Source organism: Pyxicephalus adspersus, chromosome 7 (assembly GCF_032062135.1).
Source record: "Pyxicephalus adspersus chromosome 7, UCB_Pads_2.0, whole genome shotgun sequence".
Classification (NCBI taxonomy): domain Eukaryota; kingdom Metazoa; phylum Chordata; class Amphibia; order Anura; family Pyxicephalidae; genus Pyxicephalus; species Pyxicephalus adspersus.
In genome coordinates, this window is record NC_092864.1 from 1,152,841 (window position 1) to 1,174,540 (window position 21,700).

Genomic DNA, 21,700 nt, shown 5'->3' on the forward strand with positions numbered 1-21,700 from the left:
AGGTTGGTTCTGGAGGATCCTCTGCTTGTCTTCTGGAGTGGCAGAGTCAAGGTCACCAACCACGACAAGCACATTCTGCTTATCTATGAAGACATAACAGATTTCCATTATAGATGGCAGCCCTACCTGAGCCATCTCCTTAGCTCTGAGCTACACGACTGGCTTCAGTACTCCACTGGTCTGCGACCTCAGCTGTGCTGATCCATTAACTGAAGAAAGATTTCAGAGCATCATGCAGGAACAAAATAATCTCCTCTAGTCTGATGCTGCAGCCTGGGAAACCATGGGAGCCTCCATTGTAATAGAGGCTTCTTCTGTCTGTTGTATACAGAAGTCTGAGCTCAATCCAAGAACTGCCAGATTTAAAGAGGATTTCTACTATTTGGAAATTCCACCCACCTATGTCCACCTTGTTCTGCAAAAAAAACCTTTAAAGGACATCAAAGGAATGAAGTTCCCATATAAGTCCCAAATGAGTGGAGACACTGCCCGAGAGTGTACTACAGCCTGATGGCCCCATTACTACAGCCCCATGCTTCTGGTATTATAGCCCCACAACCTCAGTACTATGGCCCCATGTTTCCAGTACTATGGTCCCATGCCCCCAGTACAGTTGCCCTATGACCTCAGTACTATGGTCCAATGCTTCAGTACTATTGCCTCATGACCACAGTACTATTGCTCCATGCTTCAAGTACTATAGTCACATGCTCCCAGAATTATTGGCCCATGTTTCCAGTACTATGACCCCATGCTCTAAGTACTTTCGCCCCATGCCCCATTCCTATTCCTACTATTGTTCCATGTTCCCAGTACTATGGTTTCATGCTTCAAATACTATGGCCCCATGCTCCCAGTACTATGGACCCATGCTTCCAGTACTATGGCTTCATGCTTCCAGTACTATGGCCCCATGTTTCCAAAACTATGGCCCCATGCTTCCAATACTATTGCCCCATGTTTCCAGTACTATGGCTTCATGCTTCCAGTACTATGGCCCCATGCTTCCAGTACTATGGCCCCATGCTTCCATTACTATGGCCCCATGTTTCCAGTACTATGGCCCCATGCTCCTACCGTGCCGAGACTCAGTTTATCTCACAGGTACTTTGTGTTTTAGTTAAATTATATATGATAAAAACGGAATGGAATTGTCCTAAACCTGGGATTGCTTTGACAAAAATTTGAATTTATCTTTCTCATGTCCCTCTTTCTGAGCAATGGTCACATGTCCTCTGTATGTTCTTTGGAGGACCTATCCAAGGCAGATATCCGCACTGCTGAGTGTTTTTCATGACTTTTTGGACTGCAGCAGGGTTTTATACCGACAGAACTTTGCCGCATGTCCAGAAATTCACCCAAAATTAATGTGAATAAAGATTTTGAATTGTCAGTGTATCACTTGTGTCTTACCGAGTACTTGGGACAGATGGCGCAGCTCCTCGTCATACATGGAGTCCTTCACATCTGTGATGTTAATTCTCCCTCGGTTCTTGGAATGATACAAAATGGCGAAGTCACTTCGGGAAACTTCCTCTGTGAATTTGTTCCTTCCCGAGTTAGTTATGGTGAATGGCCTCACTTCTCTGACCAGTAGACCCTGGATTTGGAGGGCCTGGCAGAGGAAATGGTAAGAGTTCCTATCTTCCCGCGAATAGATACCGACACTTCTCTTTGCGCTGATTCTTATTCCAAAAACAAAACTCAGCACTGCTGATATAATTTCTATGTACCAGTCCCATAAGATAAAAGCTGCTTTTCTGGGTTGTCTTATGATCTACAAAATGAGAAGACAACAATGGGAAGAGCTGAGATCATGTAAATTCTCCATGCATACATAATTCTGTCACAGCCTTTCTTAACCAAGGTTCCTACAGAGTTTGCTAAGAAGAGAAGAGAGAGTTAGCAGACCAATCTCCTGTCTACCCTGACCACCAATGTAAGGAGTAATTTCTACACTGCCCACCAATGTGAGGGGTCACTTCTACCCTGACCACCAATGTGAGGGGTCACTTCTACCCTGACCACCAATGTGAGGGGTTAACTACTACACTGCCCACCAATGTGAGGGGTCACTTCTACCCTGACNTTTTCATGACTTTTTGGACTGCAGCAGGGTTTTATACCGACAGAACTTTGCCGCATGTCCAGAAATTCACCCAAAATTAATGTGAATAAAGATTTTGAAATGTCAGTGTATCACTTGTGTCTTACCGAGTACTTGGAACAGATGGCGCAGCTCCTCGTCATACATGGAGTCCTTCACATCTGTGATGTTAATTCTCCCTCGGTTCTTGGAATGATACAAAATGGCGAAGTCACTTCGGGAAACTTCCTCTGTGAATTTGTTCCTTCCCGAGTTAGTTATGGTGAATGGCCTCACTTCTCTGACCAGTAAACCCTGGAATGGGAGGGCCTGGCAGAGGAAATGGTAAGAGTACTTATCTTCCCACGAATAGATACCGACAACTCTCTTTGTGCTGATTTTTATTCCAAATAAAACACTCAGCACTGCTGATATCATTTCTATGTACCAGTCCCATAAGATAAAAGCTGCTTTTCTGGGTTGTCTTATGATCTACAAAATGAGAAGACAAAAATGGGAAGAGCTGAGATCATGTAAATTCGTGAAATGTTCTCCATCATCCAATGGACATGTCAGCTTTCTGCCCTAATTTCTAATATCTATAGGGGAATTATTATTGATATTACCATAAACCACATAGATCACTAATGTACTACAGCCTCAGAAGAGCTAAGCTCATGGATGGCAAAGTCAGCTGGGAAATGTAAAGAACTGTAAGAATTGCTCATTACCTTGAACATGTCACACATCACATAGTAACAACGTTGAATGTAACGCACCACCTGAAATACAAGAGAAACAGATATGTGGAGAGTTACCAAAGAAGTCCTGCTACTACACAAACCCTCCCCTTGACTGCTTAGCATTTGCTATTCCCCTACCTGTTATTGGGTGTTTTCCCAGTCCAGCTCCCATGTTAACCTCCAGTCTGTTGCCCAGCCAGTTCCCTTGTGCTTTTCCAGTGTTCCCCCATAACCGCAGTAACCCCCGTGTCTCCCGGGCCTCCTGTGTCACCTGCATTCCCCTGTGTCTCCAGTGACTGAGACACATCCTCTTTCCTCCAACTCTCCTCCATCTCCCCTACTCCCCTTCCTCTCCCCTCCATCGCTCCTCCTCACCCTCTCTCCTTTACCTGTCTTCCTTCTCTTATCCACACTCCTCTCACTCTTCTCATTTCATCCTCCGGTTATCATCTGACTATCCCGACTCTCTCCTCTGTCTCTGTCTCTCCCAATCTCTTTTTTCTCTCTTCTGCCTTTTCCCCTCTCTATATCCTTTTTCATCTTATCTCCCTCTTTCACCTGACTTTCATTCATCTCTTCTATGTTTCCACTCTGTTTCATGCCCCCTCTCCTTCCATTACTCTATGTTTCTTGTCCCCTCCATTTGTGCTCCATCTCCCCTCCTCTGGCTTCTGTCTCTCCTCTCTTACACCTCCATCTCCTCCTTCTTTCCTCCACCTGTCATCCCCTCTGTATCCAATGGATGGATTTTCTTCATCACTCTGCACTCTCTCTTCTTTATTCCCCCCCCCCCCTCACCCTCCTCTACCCTCCATCTCTACTCCTCTACTCCTCACCCCCTCTTTCCTTCATTTATTCTCCTCCCCATCCATCTCCACTCTGCACCCCCCTCTCTCTTCCATCTCCTCACCCCTCTCCTCTTCTATCTCTCCTCTTCACTCTCCGTCTCTCCTCCTCACCTTCCTCTCTTCTCTTTATGAAGTCACACTGATTTTTAAGGTGAGAATTGCCATCTACCTGGCTGTGCTTGGCGTCTCTCCTGTCCCTAATTTAGATGAAGCATGTGGTAGGTGAAATCAGAATGTGATTCGGGTCTACAAATCAGGAAGTGGTGAAGCCGGTGGATAAGGATAGGAGGCGGCAGACATTATTGTAACGGGAGGTCAGGAGGCCATGTTCCACTCATTAGTATAATATGAAACATTTTTATAGTTTATTATCGCTGTGCCAACAGAACTTTGATACATTTCCTCAGCTCAGATTAACTTGGGGACGGGGATCACTGGATTCTTTTTGTCACCTCTTACAGTTGTTTCCCTGCTACGTTGTGTGGCCCCGTACCATCCACCATGTCTGATTTTTATCAGGTTGGCCAGCAATGTAACGATTTGATTGGTTGAGATCGGTGTATAATTGTATAGATAACATAGAATTGAGTGCTGAGATTTTCTGGATATGTGTAAAGAAATGCCAGCTTCTCCCTGCCTGACTCTTCCCGGTTATATCTGCCCCTCCGGGATAAACCGAGTCGTGTGATCTTGCTGATGGAACTGTTGATAAGTAATAACTTTTACAGAAGCAATGGTGAATGTTTTGTGTAGTTCCTTAACCCCTCCGGACGCTTGTAGTCCCACAAATACTTCCACCCTGTTACTGGGGGGAATATTAAAGCGCTGCATAGTATGAGGGTGAATAAATAAATATTAAGCAAGGGTGCAGATCTGAAATATAAAATCTGTTTCCTCTCACCTGAAAGACTCGATCCATCTGAATCTATTGTACAAACCCGCTACTGTGTATGTCAGCGACGTCTCGCCTACAGAGGCAGATTAAAGGTTCAGTTGCAGCTCACATTGTGAAATCATGATTAGAAGAAAGTGAAAGTGAAAGTATTTCAGTCCTCATGTCATACTCCTCCTCCCTCTTCCTGATTCTGTACAAAGGTCCTGCCACACATTTCATCATAGCTCAGCACTCCAATCTATAAATGGCAGATAGACCGAGCTCTGTACCGCATAACACGTCTCAGGACAAGGAAACTGTTTTGTACTTCTAATATTCTCCAGAGAAAAGAAGAAACAAGAGAGAAATTTGTTGTGAATTTGTAAATCAATACATGGAGACATTAAGTTCTTCCATCTCATATGGCAATGCCCAGCCTATTCTTCATCTACGCCCATGTGTATGTTTGTGCAATCACATGTATGTGTCTGTAAATCATGCTATATGTATGTTTGTATATACAGAAAGGTATTTATACATATATGTGCATGGAAGTATGCATATGTATATATCTCCTTCCTCCTATCGTGTACTACTCCCTCCATCTCTTAGAGTGTAAGCTCTTCTGGGCAGGGTGCTCTCCTCCCGTGTTATTGTATCTGTCTGTTGTTTGCAAAGCCTATTAAATGTACAGCACTGTGTACTATGTTGACACTATATAAATGCAGTTTATTAACGATAATAATTGTCCTTTCTTCATTTCTATATGTATTTAATTTTAACAACACATTTAAGTTCATCTAATATACAATATACATGTTATATGTAAACTAGGTGAATGCTGCACATGGTACATGTATACTATGGTAGTGTCTTTCTTCACCAGTTCCATAGGGAATTGTTAGGGGGGACAGTGAGCGGTACCGGTACTGGTAAATCTGCAGATGCTGTTTTTTTAAGAACCAGTACTAGGTGAGAGTGTTCCAATGGCTGGAAAGCTGCGGGGAGCTGCAGGGGATCACTAGATCCTGAAGCAAGTGTGAACCTGCCCCAGCTCTTCCCCTTCCCATCTACAAAGCCCATTGCTCCCTCCTTCTCTGCTCCTTATCTCACTTTTATCCCCCCAGATTGTTTCCTGTTTGCTTTATGTTTGTCAGGGATCTTTGTTTGCTTTTTTCCAGATGTTTTAACATTCTGCAATATCATTGTGTGTCAGTACTGCTTGGAGCAGAGTAGAGGTGGGGTGACCCATGAAAGCTTGTCCTGAAAATGGAACTGTTAGTGCAAGGACAAATGGATGAATATATTCCCTACCATTGGCACTGTTACTTTCCTTACTAGTTTGTCTAAGTTGTTCATTTCCTCCTTATCTCAGGTTCATGAGACGCAGACACGTTATATGGCTGTACTGCTGTCACAGTCTATACACCTTGAAATGATAATCTCCAGGTAGATATGTCGGGCCATGGCAGCTGTGATCCGCTCATAGATTGGAGTGAAATTTCCTTCTCTGTCATTAACACATTGAGATCTGTGTTCAGTCTTAGTCACATTTTCTGCAGAAAGAAGTGCTTTATGGGTATCTTTGACAACTTGAAATATTTAATTGTTATATGTGCAATGGACATGGTACTGTCTTATTGGTATCTGTAAGATTTTAGCTTTACATTACTTTGTGCAGGGTAGAATTTGGCAATACCTCTGTATTCCATAAAGTAAGTCTAGCTGGCATAGGATCTGTCTCTCCTCCACTCGCCTCCTACTCTCTCTTATCATTCTATTGTCTCCTCTCCTCTGTTTCTTCTCTCTTTTCCCTTTCTCCTTACTTCCTCTCCCCATTTCTCCTTTCCCTCCCCTTTGACTCTTATCTATTTACCACTCCTTGCTGCTTCTTCTCTCTTCTGTCTCTCCTCTTCCATCTTCTCTCCTGTCCTTCTCCATCTCCTCAACACTTACCCCCTTATTCCTACTTCTCTCTTTCATCTTTTCTCTGTCTCTCCTCCATCTGCCTTCCGACTCTTCTCCTTCTTTTGTCTTTCCTCTGTTTTTCCTCACTTTTCCCTCCTTTACCTCTTCTCTGTCTTTCTTTGTTCTCTCTTCTGTCTTTCCTCCATCTACACACATTTTTCTTTTCCTCTTCACTGTTTCTCCTCAACTCTTCATTTCCCCTCCATCCTCTGCTCTCTTTATCTTTCCTTCCTATCTGAAGTCCCTCTCTCATCCATCACTCCTCCATCTTTCCTCTATAACGCCTCCTTCTATGCTTTGCCTTTATTTTGTCTCTTCTCCATTTCCCCTCAATCCTCTTCCCTGTCCCTCTCTCATCCATCTCTCCTCCATCTTCCCTCTATCTCTGATCCTTCTCCTCTTTGTGTCCACTTTGTCTTTATTCTGTTTGTCCTCAACTCTTTATTTTCCCTCCATCCTCTTCTCTCTCTCTTTCTTCTCTCTCTGGTCCCTTTCTCTTCCCGTTCTTCTCCCTCTCCTCTGCCTTTCTTTTTCATTCCTCCATCTATATACATTTTTTCTTTCCTCTCTTCTTGTCTTCTGTCTGTTCTCTATTGCCCCACCACCTTCCCCTGTGTCACCTCCATCTTCCATGTATATCTCCTCCTTCTCTTCTTTATCTCTGATGTTTCTCCTCTTTGTGTCTATTTTGTCTTTATTCTGTTCATCCCCAATCCCTCTATCAGATATTTCTTGATCTGACAACCAGCATCCTCCAGACCCTGTAACTTAGGACATCCATTGTATAAATTGGAGTTTTAAGTCTCCAGGGGTCACAAACTCAGATAAGGCTCATAGAGTGGCCCTGATTGGACTGAGCTGTATTCTGAAAGCTATTTATTCCTAATCTTTATATTTCCCATATATCATTCTGTAGTAGTTGATTTGTAGCTGGATCATTATGGTGAGCATTCTAAGACCAAGGACTATTCTCCTAGACCTCAGGAAAGCCTGGAAACCATATGTAGCCTGTCCTGGTGAACCAGAAGTCCCAGACATGCCTAGTTTGGTCTCTGGGAACTCCTTGTTTTGTAGTGATTAATAATCTGGGGGTTGGCAGTTTATAAAACCTGTACTTGTGTCAAGGAGAGTGAGGTTGCAGAGTTTAGCAAATACCAGGTCTAAAGTGTGTCCGGCTATGTGTGTGGGGCCATTGCACTTCCCAAAGCACTTCCATTTAAACAACAGGCAAGGTCACGTTGGGACCCTGGTCACGTGCCCAAATTATAAGTGCAATGGGAATTATTCCAGGGAATTCCATCATCATCATCATCATTCTCTACTAACATCACTGATGAATGAATTCACCATCTTCATCTGCCTGCAACTAATGTTCATTCATCTCAAATTCTACAGGTACGTCTCCCACTCTGCCAAATCTCAGCACTGTGTATGCAATTGTTTTCCCCTGCAACCCTCATCTGATATTGTATATGGTACGTCTCCCACTCTGCCAAATCTCAGCACTGTGTATGCAATTGTTTTCCCCTGCAACCCTCATCTGATATTGTATATGGTACGTTTCCCATTGTAGATGAATTTATTGCACCAACTTTATTCTCATCCTGCGTAATATGTTGGCGCTATATAAATCCTGTTTAATAATAATAATAGGAAAGTGTCCACAGAGCATCATACTCCATGTGGACACAGCCCCTCAGACAGCCCCCTCCCTGCTGTCATTGTTGTATTAGTCCCAGCTCTGTTGTTGGCCAAGAAAAAGCCATGTAAGCCCAGCAGGGGGAGCTCTCACTGATACCATCTTGTTGCTAAGGACAACGGCACTGACACATGGAGCACTGCAGGGAGCCCAGTGACTGATAACTTGGACTTTACACAGCAACCTGGACCAGGAAAACCAACTCTACCTAAATATTATTTTACAGTTTAACCTTTTATTTTATGCTGTTGCTATAGTTCTGCTATTGTTCATAGAATAGTCTTTATTTTTCTATAATTGGTTTATGCTCTGTGTGTTTGTATGTCTTTACTTAATAAACAAGAAAAAGTGTAAGCTGAATCTCTGAATGGTATATAAGTGTAAATAGTGTAACTTGCTAACCCAAAAACACTACTATAACATTGTGATAGCTGGGACATCCCAGTCTGGAGTGGCAGCGGGTCACACTAAAGAAGCAGACGTATAACTGCGGTTGTCAAGGGTAACGGGGCATATAAGCATGTGGTGGCAGTCTACCTGTGATGGTGTATGTGACAAGGGGTAACAGAGGGGTAAACTTGCCCCGTGACTGACTTTGGACTGTGCTGAGCATGCTGGAAAGTCTATGCAAAGGATGCCGGCTGAGAGGACGTTCATCACATCTCCTCTGTCTCTCCTCCGTCTCTCTTCTATCTCTATCTCTCCTCTGTCTCTCCTCTGTCTCTTCTCCATATCTATCTCTCCTCCGTCTCTCCTCCGTCTCTCTTCTATCTCTGTCTCTTCTCTCCTCCGTCTCTCCTCCGTCTCTCCTCTGTCTCTCCTCCGTCTCTCCTCTATCTTTCCTCCATCTTTTTTGTATGAGTGATAAATCCAATAAAAATCTTCATATAAAAATGTTCATGTCCATAATGGGTCTTCACATTTCCAGCATGTAAAGGGTTAATTTACAGGTTGTTCTCCATCCACCTGAGTCATGTATCCTTACATCACAGCAGACATTATTATACAACAAGTGCTGGCTGGGTAAATAAATTCCTGGCATCCTCCATACGCCCAGAACTGTATAACTCACATCAGCGAGGGATGACAGCCAGGTAGGTGTGCAGATCATTGTCAGATTCTGGATGGTGCTGATTGCGCTGTCTGAGGGCCCCTTCACACTCTGAGAGCTGCTGGTGAGTGTCCAAGTGTCCTGTCTACAGATCTCTGCTATATGACATGTTCTTCCATATGTATGAAGAGAATGGAGCAGTACGATGGATGGGGTGATTGGGAGTAGCTATGGAAGGGTATCAGAAGATTTTTGTAAAGCCCAAACTTTTATTTTCTTTAGTTTTAGTGATAAAGAGTAAAATTCCTTTATGTTTATCATGTGCTCTGTGACTGTACAGCTGTAACATACATTTCTGTATACATTATAGTGATCTGCCGTGGTTATGTCTTCTTATTTAGCGCTTTATCCTCCCATCTGTCTAATGACATCGTTTCTGTCCATGTGAAAGCAGAGAAATGCTTAAAGTTCTTACACTCCACCTATCTAACCTATAGAAGCTCCGCTCCCGGCTGCAGTTTTATTCTTTGTAATGATCAATCTGCTCTGTGTTTTCAGTAAATTGATCATTATTACACAAATTCACAATGCACAAAATTTAAGATGAAGACCACTATGGGATATATAGGAGTTTGATGGGGCTGGGTCAGTAATGAGTATAACTAGGATGGATCAGGAATATACAGTTACAAAGTCCATCATGGTCACCCTCTAGGTAAATAAACATATTCCAGATAACACCCTATAGATATAGTTGATACAAATGAAGGCAAAAAAACATGATTTCATTGGGAAAATTTCCTTCTTGATCCCATGGGGAAATCCGATGTTCCCTGGATCAGCAGTCTCTGTTATCTATAAATCCTTAATCCCCAGTTATATTCTGTGCTTCTAGAAATCATCCAGCTTTTTCTTAAATCAATCTATAGAACTTACTGAAACTCCTTCCTGAGGGAGATCCAGAGATTAACCACCCTAGCGATATTTCCGAGTGTGACTCGGGGTGGAATTTAGGTGCAAAAAGCGGTAATCTCGGGTCACACTCGGGGTTGCTTTGCCCTGAAAAAACCACACACTTACCTTGATCTATCGCTGTCCTCCGGCGTCTTGCTTGTCCCCACAGGTCCTGGGGACACGTCTGTCTTCTTCTAGCTCCATCCAGAGACTGCAGAGACACAATGTCTCCGGGATCTCCCGACGATGTTGATGCGGGCGGGAGGAGCGGCGGGAAATTCAAATGATTTTGTATTGGATTCAATACAAAATAGCTGTATTGACTGCTATACAAAGAAATCTTCGTATAATATATATATAATTATAATATGAATATAATATAAATGCTACTGTATAGTTATTTTACATGTTTAACTATATATTTTTTTAAAAAGTTTTTTTTTAAAGTTTATTATTACATTTATTAACTATTGGACATATTTTGGTGAGTTTTGCCTAAGAATTTTAGCCTACAAAGTAAAATAAATTTCCATGCAAAGAAATTGTAACGCTTGTTGCATGGAAATGTGTACAGAATTAGAATGCTAGGAGGGTTAAACTGCTTTTCCTCCAGACACAAAGAGCGCCCCCTTGTGCTTTGTAATGACCTTAAAGTGAATGGTTGGGAAGAGAGTTCTCTATATGGACCATTTATATATTTATACAGGGTGATCATATCCCACCTTGAACATTTGCAACATTTCCAAACATAACAGATTGATTTATTACAAGCTTGAGAATGTGGAATATTTATAAAGGTAATTGGTTAATTAGATGCAGAAATTTACATTTCTTTGCACATTGCATGCATTGACTTGAAATTGAGCCAAGCACATCCTATATCAAAAGTGTCAGTACAATTTACATGTCAACTGCAAAAACATCAAATGCATCTTATTAACCATCTCTGAATGATTAGCCTTTATTCTGGGTAACATAGCTGCACTCAATGGGATTTGCTTTGAAGGATTCGCAGTTGTGCTCTCTGATAGGCTCTAGCTTTGCTTGTTTAGGTTTAAATGTTTTATATTGTTTTCCTTGCAGAGTAGGACAGGACATTGGTCTGTAAATTACCAGCGTGAGAGGATGTCCAACCTGACGTCAAATGACACAACTACAGATGTCTCAGCTCCAAAACTACGGAACGCCTTAAGTGTTATCATCGTCCTCATCTGCCTCCTCGGACTGGTTGGAAACGCCATTGTGATATTTTACTTCTGTTTCAGAGGTAAACTAAACCAGTCGACAGTCTACATCCTGAACCTGGCAGTGGCCGACTTCCTGTTCTCTGTTGGATGCTGTATTTTTTTTATATACTTTCTCGGACTGATAAATGGCATGGACACTTCTCTTGAGAGCAATAGAGCCATTTCTACATTCGGAGAACTGCTGATCAGTTTCACATTTAATGCAAGTATCCTTTTCCTTGCGACTCTCAGCTGTGAACGTTGCCTGTCCGTCTGTTTTCCCCTTTGGTACAAATGCCGCAGACCAACCCACCTGTCGGCCATATTGAGCGCAGTAATGTGGGCCTTGTCCCTTTTCATAATGATAATGGAACGTTTCTACAACCCAGAACATCGGCCCACCGTTTACATAGTCACATCTGCTGTGTTCCTCCTTCTCACTCTTCTCATGATTGGTTCTAGTGTGGTTCTTCTCATCCAGATCCAGAAGACCTCGGTTCAGTGCCGACCCCTAAAGCTCTACATTGTGATTATTGCCGCCATCATAAATTATCTCATCTCATTGGCACCATCCCGAGTTGTAAGAATGGTTTATTTCTTTGCTATCATCCCAACAAAAAACATAAAAATTATGTCCCTAATTGTGATAAATCTGTGTTCAGCCTTCAATTCTGCTGCCAATCCGTACATCTACATCATTGTTGGTAGATGGAAGGGGAGGGTCTCCACTACAAAGGCCTTGAAATTGGCTTTCCAGGAGAACTCAAACCAAACATCTGAGGAGAACATCTCAATGGGGAGTCTTCAGTCTGACAATGATAGCAAATCAAAGGTTTCACAAAGACAGCAATAATATTTACAAATAATATTAAAGTACGGGTTTTGCAGGTACCAAGAACTAATCCTTCCTTAGGGAAATCAGATGAGGAGTTCACAACCATTAGATCTTTAGAGAGCTCCTGAAGGACATGTAACATCTGAGCTTCTACCAAGTAAGAGTATTTGTTGTAAAGGTTCAACTAAAGAAATGTATTCATCTGAACAGGTTGGGAACTACAACCCCCATCTCTGGTCTTCCCCAGTATAATATGTCATTTACATCCATCAGATTCTCAAACTTTGAAGGCTCCTGAGGACCGTGTTCACTGTTATTAAAGTAGCTGTAAATATAAAAAAGTATTCCTTACTGAAAAAACACTTCATGTTCCTAGATCAGAGACCACTAGTATGAAGGGGCACCATTGATTGGTTTTATTGGTGATATTGGTGGGTTGCCCCTCAACTTAGAAGACAACAAGAAGAGCTAGACCACCTAAAATGTGGTGAACACCAGAAGCCAACTTGCATTTTCTTGTAACTCTTGGTAATTCTGTTGGTGAGGTCTCTGCTCTGACTTTACAGCTCTGCACACCTTCTGCACCAAATATTGAGGGATATCGCTATCCTTGGTAGCTTTCTATGATTGAGATATATATTTTTATATATATTATTTGTTTATTTGTAATATGTTTTGGAATATAAAGCTTTTTGTGCTTAAACATGTAAATTACATTTTTAAAGTTGTTTTTTGTTTTAATCTACAGCTTTTGTTAAAAAATCCTGGTCATCCTGCAATAAGGACCTTTGTTCAGGCACTTCCTTTCAAAAGTTGACAACTGTGTCCTGTTGTGCTTTCACATGCTTCCAGTGGAGACTAATACCATCTGACCTGTATTGCTTTGGCATGGTTGTCACTATTAGTAGGCCGATCCGGAGTAATGATGTGTAGAGGATGATAGAACAAGGGCATGTAGACAGATAGTGGTTAAGAAAACATGGAGGAGATCAGTGGTGATGGGTGGAGAAAAGATGGCAATGAAGATAGCAGGTTTGGAATAGCGAGCAAGGGAGCCAGATACAAGTGGAGGGTCTGGTTAGACCAAAAGGGAACCTGGTGTAAACAGAAGGCCAGGCTCCAATTACAAATGGCCCCCTTGCTGGCTAACCACACTTTCCACTTGCACCTGACTCACTTTATGGCTAAACCAGACGCTTTTCTTCCAGCTGGCTTCCTTGCTGGCCATCCCTCTCTCTTGATGGCTAGCCAGAAGAAATGATTGCTGATTGGTGATGTGCTAATCAATCCAAAATGATTAGTATTTTTTGGCTGTGAGCTCTCTCTAGTTGCAGGGAACAATGATTATTTCTTTCCTGGGTTTTAAAATGTTTGATAATGTAGTTTTACTATATGCTCTTGCTTTTATTCTATCACACAGTAATCATGTTTCTCGATGCTAAGAACATTCATTGGAAAAAATCCAAGTAGATATTGACTATATATGCTATGTACTAAAGAACAAGAATAAAAACTGGTGCCATGAAGGATCGTGTTTTCCTGAAGTGGCTTTCCTATATGGAGAGGTAGATAATGAACCTGTAAGGAACTTACCTTTCCAGCGAGCCTGCAGCATCCCTGGGGATCACAGCCACAGAGGGAGACGCCACTGCATCAGGCACCGTGGCCAAGGCTGCCGCCCTGCTCGCAACACATCTCTCCCTGCAGGCAGAGGGATCCGTTCTGGCCGAACTACTGTTTGGCCAGGCGGCTTCCCCAGCATCCCTATGGACATGAACAGAGAAAGTCTTGTTCCTAGCACTCCTGTGGATGTGCAAAGTAGGGCACATCCCAGGGGTGCTATTGGAAGACGTGCGTGCGCTACCACACGTGCCTCTTGTCCTCCCCGGGGGCAAGGCACTTGGCTGCCTCGCCGTGGGGGGAAATAGTTAGTTTGAATTCCCTGCAGCCAATCGGCCACAGGGGATTCAGTTATCCTCCAATCAAATAGTGCCAGGTGGCGCAAGGTCATTGGGCACTCTAGCCATTTAAGGAGAACCTGTCCTGAACACCATTGACCGCTATAAGCCTCTGTGTGTACAGTGTGCTTGGGTGCATTCTCTGTGTTTGTGGATATTAACCTGTTGTAGTTACCAATAGCAACCCAGTCTGATACCTGATTCTGCCTGAACTCCGCCTGCCCTGACCTTGGATTGTTTGTGACTACTCTTGCCTGCTGCCTGCCCTGACCTCGGATTGTTCCTGATCTGCCATTGCCTTATCCTTCTGTACCACGCTTATCGGACTGATCATCTGTGAATAACCCTTGTCTTGTTTTATGACGAAAATAAAGCTTGATAAAGGGCTTCATGGAGTTGGCTGTGGTTTGTGTGCCCAGGCGCATTACAGATCCATCATATCAAGCTGAGATCTCAACATCTAATCTCATCTAAAAATGTCATTTTTCTCTATTACAAGTCATAGTAAAATGTTGAACTAGTTTGTAACTGGTTGATTAATTTGTGTAGTGACTGTAATGTGTTTGTCCAGACCATGAACATGTCGTCTATATACTGATGCCAAAAGAGGATACATTGCAAGTTCTAGGAAATTTTTGCGAAAATGCCAGAGCCATTTATATATATATTTATATATATATATATATATATATATATATATATATATAAATAAATGTACAGATATACACATCCATACTGTTCTCTTAAATTATGTTCATTATTCAATTACGAACAAAATTCCCCCAACTCCTCACTCAAAACCTCATCATATTCACGGCTCCAAGACTTTTCTGGAGCTGCACCGACTCTTTGGAATGGTCTTCCTTATCCTATTCAACTTGCTCCTACGTCCTGCACATTTAAAAGTGCACTCAAAACCCAATGCTTTAACCTCACCTACCCGTCTTCTTCTGTCTCCTAAACCCTTACTACTTCCCCCCATTCCCTATCACCCACGTCTTAGATTGTAAGCTCTTCGGGTCAGGGTCCTCCCCTCCTTCTGTGTCACTGTCTGTATCTGTCTGCCATTTGCAACCCTTATTTAATGTGAGCACTGAGTAATAATATAAATACTGTTTATTGATATTATTATTATTATTATTATTAATAATAAGTTTTACTGGTATTGATGTACACTATCAGCTCCTGGACTGTCGTGCGCATGTGTTGCCCGAGGCTGCAATCATTGCAGATGTGGAAAGTCCATACACACAATAGAGCTGTCAAACTCCATGAATCTAGAATGCAGCAGCTTTGTAAGCATATTCATGCTCCATGGGGCCCATGGGCTCTTGATGTCATGTATTACTTATAATGGATTTTGGTTGAAGCCAATTAGAATATAAAGGATCCGAGTACACAGATTCATCATGCTGATCCTCAGTCTCATCTGGACTGAACTTCCTGACTCCGTTATATTGGGAGGTTGGCCATGAGTCAAATATTCTGACATCACATCATATAAATAATATACAGGATGGGTTAATAAATTCCTGGCATCCTCCATACGCCCAGAACTTTATAACTCACATCACAGAGGGATGCCAGCCAAACCTGCAGGTGCGCAGATAATTATTGACTTCTGGATGGTGCTGATTGCGCTGTCTGCTCAGCCGTGATGTGGCTCCTGGCACTGAGGGCCCCTTCACTTTCTGACAGCTGCCGGTGAGTGTCAAGGTATCCTCTCTGCAGATCTCTGCTCTATGAGATGTTCTTCTATATGTAGGGAGAGATTGGATTCGGCTGAGGGTGGTTGGGAATAGCTATGGGTGTACAGAGGTGTTGCAGAAAAAAGTTTATAAAATATTTGCACCACCAAAACTTTTATTTTCTTTAGCTGGAAAGGGTAAACTCCCTTTCTATTTATTATGTTAGTGGGTGTTGTCTGTGATGTTCCTTCAGCTGTAAACATTCCTAATATTATTATTTCTATGTTAATGAACCTCTCTAGTGGGGGTCACAGACAACCCTACCACAATTGGGAAACTGCTCATAGAGATTTAAAGGGGTCTGTGTGGGGTATGAGCCCTGATCTAATATCATCTGCTCAGGGGTGTCTGGGTATCAGAGCAGGTGCTTGTGTGCACACTTGTAATACTTGTCCTAGCAGCAGATGTTGCGTTGGTTCCAGATAAGGGCTCAGACCTCACATAGCCCTCAGACCACCTTTGGCAATGCTTGCTGGCTACCTGCAAGTTTTGGAATGTGGGAGGAAACCAGAGTACTCAGAGGAAATCCACACAAACATAGGGAGATCCTGCAAGCTTCATGCAGATAATGTCCTGTCTGAGATGTGAACCTGAGACCCAGCACTACAAGGACCAGAGTGCTAACCACCTAGCCAACATGCTGCCCAGCCCTGCAGGCTGATATAGGGGTATGCATGGGATGGGGTAAAACCTCAGCTATCTGTAGCCATCCATGGTTTGATGAGCATCCAGTTCCCTTTACTCCCCATCATGCCAAGGGGAGGGGGGCCTTGTGTAGGAGCCAACAATTCCTCCCCATTGGTTTTCATCTAATTAATAGGGCCGGCCTTCCAGCCTCTTCCAGTAGAGGCCAATACACCCATATGGGCAATTTCCCTGGCCATTCTTATTTAGAAGTTCCTGAGATCTTAATCTCCCCATCTATCAGTCAATCCATATGACAGCAGAGGAATGCGGGGTGTTCATGCTTGTAAGTTCTTACACTCCACCTACCTGACCAATAGAAGGATTGCTCTCAGATGCAATTTTATTCTTGACTTTTGTAGCCCAGATACTCACTCCCTCTCCCCTGCTGCAACAGCCCCCTCCCTCTGCCCCTCCCCCCCCCCAAATACAGACACATCAGTTGGGGTAAAATGATTTGTGGCTGTTTTTTATTGAACACATATTATTAACCCAAAAATTAACCATATAACATTATAACAAGATAACAATTAAATGATACCCTAACACTGATTCATGTTGCAGGTCAGGTTGCCCTAAACCCAACTGAGTCTTCCCCCAAGAAGGGTCTGCCACTCCATAATATTGTTGCTCCAGGCCCCCCTACATTGCCTTGGGAATGAATATCAATTCCGGCAGCCCACCAACACCCATATACCCCTCTATGGGTACACTACCTTAACTTATAGGGCCCATACCATAGATGAGATCACCCACCTATAAACCAAACCCCTGCCCTCGAGGACTCCAAACCCTCAACCCCTAATAACAAAACATTCTTCTTACACCTATTGTGAGGGTGGACAGGGAACTTTCCTTCTCGCTGCCCTGGTAAGAGAGACCCTCTGTTTCCTGTTTCCATGCTTTTCCTCTCTCTATACACTCCACCCCTGTTTTTTATACAACCAATTGCTTTTTACCCCCGGCCCTCAGAAAAAACCCTAACCTTTACATTCTGCTCCTCCTGTGCACATAGTTATTCATGTCCTCTGTCTACATTCCACTATATTCCATTTGTCTCCTGGTCTTACTTTTCTGTGATGAACCATTTGCTCTGTGTTTTCAGTGTATTGTAATTATTACAATATTTCCTTTGTTCAAATGTACATAACTGCATGGGGACCACTATGGGATGAGACGTATATGAATTTAATGGGGATGAGATTTGGGTTGGTACAATATAGACTTGAACCGGGACGAGGTGGGGAGAGGATGGGTGGATCCCAAATGAGTGGGGTAGACAAGAAGATTTTCGCTTATTTGTTAATTATTTGTAACTACTACAAACTACCAATGATCAGATTTAGGATTATGATGGTTATAAATGATTGTAGCTGTGTTGGTGTAACAGAACAGCAATCAATGTGTTTAATTTACAGTTCTGCTCTCTGTTAGGCTGTATCTTCGTTTTATAGGTATAATAAGTCCAATGTTCCATAGACATATTAAACATAACATATTCTTCAATGACAGACAGCTGAGACCATAAAACAGCATACTTGTACATGGATTATGAAAATGGAGGTAATTCCCAGAGCCCATTGGGGGAACCTTCACAGACACATTGAGTAAAATCAATAATAGGAAAAACAATCTAAGTTGTTATGAATTTGGAAACTTCAATTTTACTTCTATGACCTCTATGTTTCATATTGTTTTCTTTGCAGAGTACAGTGGGATATTGGTCTGGTAATTATACCAGTGTGAGAGGATGTCCAACCTAACATCAAATCACACAACTCTGCCACCTCCCCCAGTGGACCCCATACCACTAACACTACCGATGGCCTTAAGTGTTATCATCGTCCTCATCTGCCTCCTCGGACTGCTTGGAAATGCCATTGTAATATTTTACTTCTGTTTCAGAAGTAAACTAAACCAGTCGACAGTCTACATCCTGAACCTGGCAGTGGCCGACTTTTTGTTCTTGATTGGATGCTGTATTTTTTTTGTATACTTTCTGTGCTTGGTAAATGGTGTGAAGACTCCAAAGGAGAGTGACAAAGCCATTGCTATATTTGGAGAACTGCTGATCAGTTTCACATTTAACGCAAGCCTTTTTTTTCTTGCGACTCTCAGCTGTGAACGCTGCCTGTCTGTCTGTTTTCCCCTTTGGTACAAATGCCGCCGACCAACCCATCTGTCGGCCATATTGAGCACAGTAATGTGGGCCTTGTCCCTTCTGATTATGATAATGGAACGTTTCTACAACCGAGAAGGTCGGCCAACTGTTTACATAGTCACATCTGCTGTGTTCCTCCTTCTCACTCTTCTCATGATTGGTTCTAGTGTGGTTCTTCTCATCCAGATCCAGAAGACCTCAGTGGAGTGCCGACCCCTGAAGCTCTACATTGTGATCATAACTGCCATCATAAACTATCTCATCTCATTGGTTCCATCCAGAGTTTTAAGAATGGTTTATTTCTTTGTTATTTTCCCAACCCCATACGCAAACATAATAGCCAATAGTGTGATAAATCTGTGCTCAGCATTCAATTCTGCTGCCAATCCATACATCTACATCATTGTTGGTAGGTGGAAGAAGAAGATCTCCACTACAGAAGCCTTGAAACTGACTTTCCGGGAGAACTCAAACCAAACATGTGAGGAGAACATCTCAATGGGGAGTCTGCAGTCTGACAATAAAAGCAAATCAAAGGTTTCAGAGCAAGACTAAAGCTTGTAAATTGGGTTAGAAATCTTCCACAAACGAGAATCTACAAAGTGCTGGCAATTATAAAGTTGTTCACAGAGGCGGTGAGCCCCTGAAGGCCATGTAACATTTGAGTTCACCAACTCAGAAGATTAGTTGTGAGGCTTTGCAAAAGATACTAAGTGTACTGAACAGGGGAACAATAACCCCCTCCCGCCTTCTCCGGTACAATTCTAGACTTTAATCATTTTGGTTCTCAATCTTTTGAAGGCTTCTGAAGACTATGTGAAGGTCATGTATGTTCCTTCCTGTCATTTAAGCAATTGAAAACATGTTACCTCTTCAAGTCCCTAGATCAGTGGACACTGATGGTATTTATGTCTGAGGGGCACTATTGCTTTGTTTTTTTGATGAAGTTGTTGGATTGTCCCCACAACTCAACCAAAGAAGGCTATATCACCTAAACATGCACACATGCTCACTGCCCTCTTTCCTATTTAGAAAGGTCCCACACCATCCTGCTTATCCTCCAACCCAAGCCTATCTATCTATCTATCTATCTATCTATCTATCTATCTATCTATCGATCTATCTATCCATCTATCAGTGTTATTTGGCTTTTGGATCTTTAATGACTTGCTCAACTTTTGGCTGTTAAATCACCAGAGTTTCGTATAGTAAAACTTTATTTTTGGCAGTGTAAACATGGGAGGTATCCCTGGCAATTATGTTGTTTTGAGGTTTGCCAAATCCTGGTTGGACAAGTTATTAATTGTCAGAATAATCAGTGAATTCCAAGAATTCCCAACATCCTCCATCATCTAAGTAGGACAAATGATGAGTCAACTTCTGATTTTGGTGACAAGGTGATTCCCTAAAGCCCAACTTCAGCCAAAGCTAGTTTTTGTAGGTGGTGGGAGAGGGTTAAATTGTTATATCTGTATCTGTCTGAGGTTTCTTACTTCCTGTTTAGAGGATGGTGTGGGACAGAAGAATTAGAACAATTCTTCCTAGCTGTTCACAAGGCAATAACACTGGGAAGATGTTACATTTCCTTCCTGCTCTGGTGCTGCAGTCATTAAGCCAAAGATTGGTTTAATAAAAGAATAAAAGGACAAGATCTGACCTTGCAATAATTAATTTCAGATAATCCCCTGCAGTACCATTTTCTGCCACTAAAAGTCCTCAATCTGAAGGACATCAGCATTCACCCACTTCCTTTGAGTCCCATTGTTTCTTCCAGGGAACACATGGACTCGGGACACAATGACTGCATTTTTACAGCTTGAGCTTTCAGGTAATTCAATTGAGATGATCTGGGCTCACACTGGACTTCTGATAGGAGGTCAGCCGGGTATATATGGAGATGAGAATTAAAGCTGATTTGTAAGAAGGATTTGTTTTTTGGGATTTAAATTGTCACGTGATTATAGGAGCTCCACAATGGATTCAGTATCATAGGGCTCAAAGTGCTGCATGCTGCCTGACATATCGGGTGAATATTGTTGATAAAGACAATTCATTGTGCGTTCACACCATTCTAATCATGGTGAGTAAATGGGTACAGCTTACTGAGGCTGCTCACTCTGTACATTTAGGACACTTTTATGTTTGTGGTAAACCCCAGGTTTGTCACACACTCAACCACGCATGCAAAGCAGTTTGCACACATTGTGTTTATGTTGCAGATTTTGTGGGGTTGCAGCAAAGTTTCTGGCTATAAAATTATTTTTTTCATACTCTGAAGGAAGAATAGCATCACCACAGGCATTACCATATCATGCAACTTGCAGTTCCTGAGTTCCTAGTGCTAGGTTGCTCTGCTTCTGGGGAGTGGCTAACTGTGTGGATTTAGGCCATGCATCTATAAAAGTTCATAAAAACTCCCAAATGTAATTTATCATAAACTTTGGTTCAGCTTCAGCCAACAAAACATTAACCTGCATACTGCCAAACAGAAGCCGAAAAGTGACAGCAATGCTCAGGTTGGTCTTCCAACATTTTACTCCGAGCGGTTCAGTGTTCTTTTTCTCATAGTCAGTGGGATTTTTATATTAATAAAGATTTTCCTATCCACCCACTGCTTTGGATCATGTTGGAATCCCTCTTTATTTATAAAGCCAAAGTAAAATAGAAGTATATTATACAAATAAAATATGAAATAAAAGTAGAAAAATATTGTAAAGTAAAAAAAAATTATTAGTAGAAATGTATTAAAAAAATAGTTTGAAAAGAAACACAACAAATCAGATGTATTTCATTTGTATGACCCTGTATGATAGTTTATTTGTTGGGGTGTTGGTAGATTATGAAGGCCTTGGTGTTATAATAATG

General features: G+C 42.2%; 3 protein-coding genes across 5 annotated transcripts; 2 read left to right on the top strand and 1 right to left on the bottom strand.

The window, feature by feature from the left end:
- On the bottom strand, positions 1–10,425 carry LOC140334467 (uncharacterized; the record flags this gene model as incomplete). Of its 3 annotated transcripts, XM_072416745.1 has the most annotated exon segments (5): positions 1–83; positions 2,215–2,578; positions 2,818–2,868; positions 4,579–4,645; positions 10,350–10,417. In XM_072416745.1, coding segments are annotated over 4 exon segments (516 nt in total), but the record flags the coding sequence as incomplete, so codon positions are not given.
- A 923-nt stretch (positions 10,426–11,348) lies between these two features.
- LOC140334667 (mas-related G-protein coupled receptor member H-like) lies at positions 11,349–12,302 on the top strand. The gene has a single exon (XM_072416907.1). The coding sequence runs from the start codon at positions 11,349–11,351 to the stop codon at positions 12,300–12,302; it is 954 nt and encodes a 317-aa protein (XP_072273008.1).
- A 6,122-nt stretch (positions 12,303–18,424) lies between these two features.
- On the top strand, positions 18,425–19,390 carry LOC140334668 (mas-related G-protein coupled receptor member H-like). The gene has a single exon (XM_072416908.1). It carries the CDS (start codon positions 18,425–18,427, stop codon positions 19,388–19,390), a length of 966 nt encoding a protein of 321 aa, XP_072273009.1.
- Positions 19,391–21,700: the final 2,310 nt, after the last annotated feature.

What these genes read in the sequence shown, in the direction of transcription:
- LOC140334667 (XM_072416907.1), top strand. Translation starts at nt 11,349, where the DNA reads ATGTCCAACCTGACGTCAAATGACACAACTACAGATGTCTCAGCTCCA.
- LOC140334668 (XM_072416908.1), top strand. Translation starts at nt 18,425, where the DNA reads ATGTCCAACCTAACATCAAATCACACAACTCTGCCACCTCCCCCAGTG.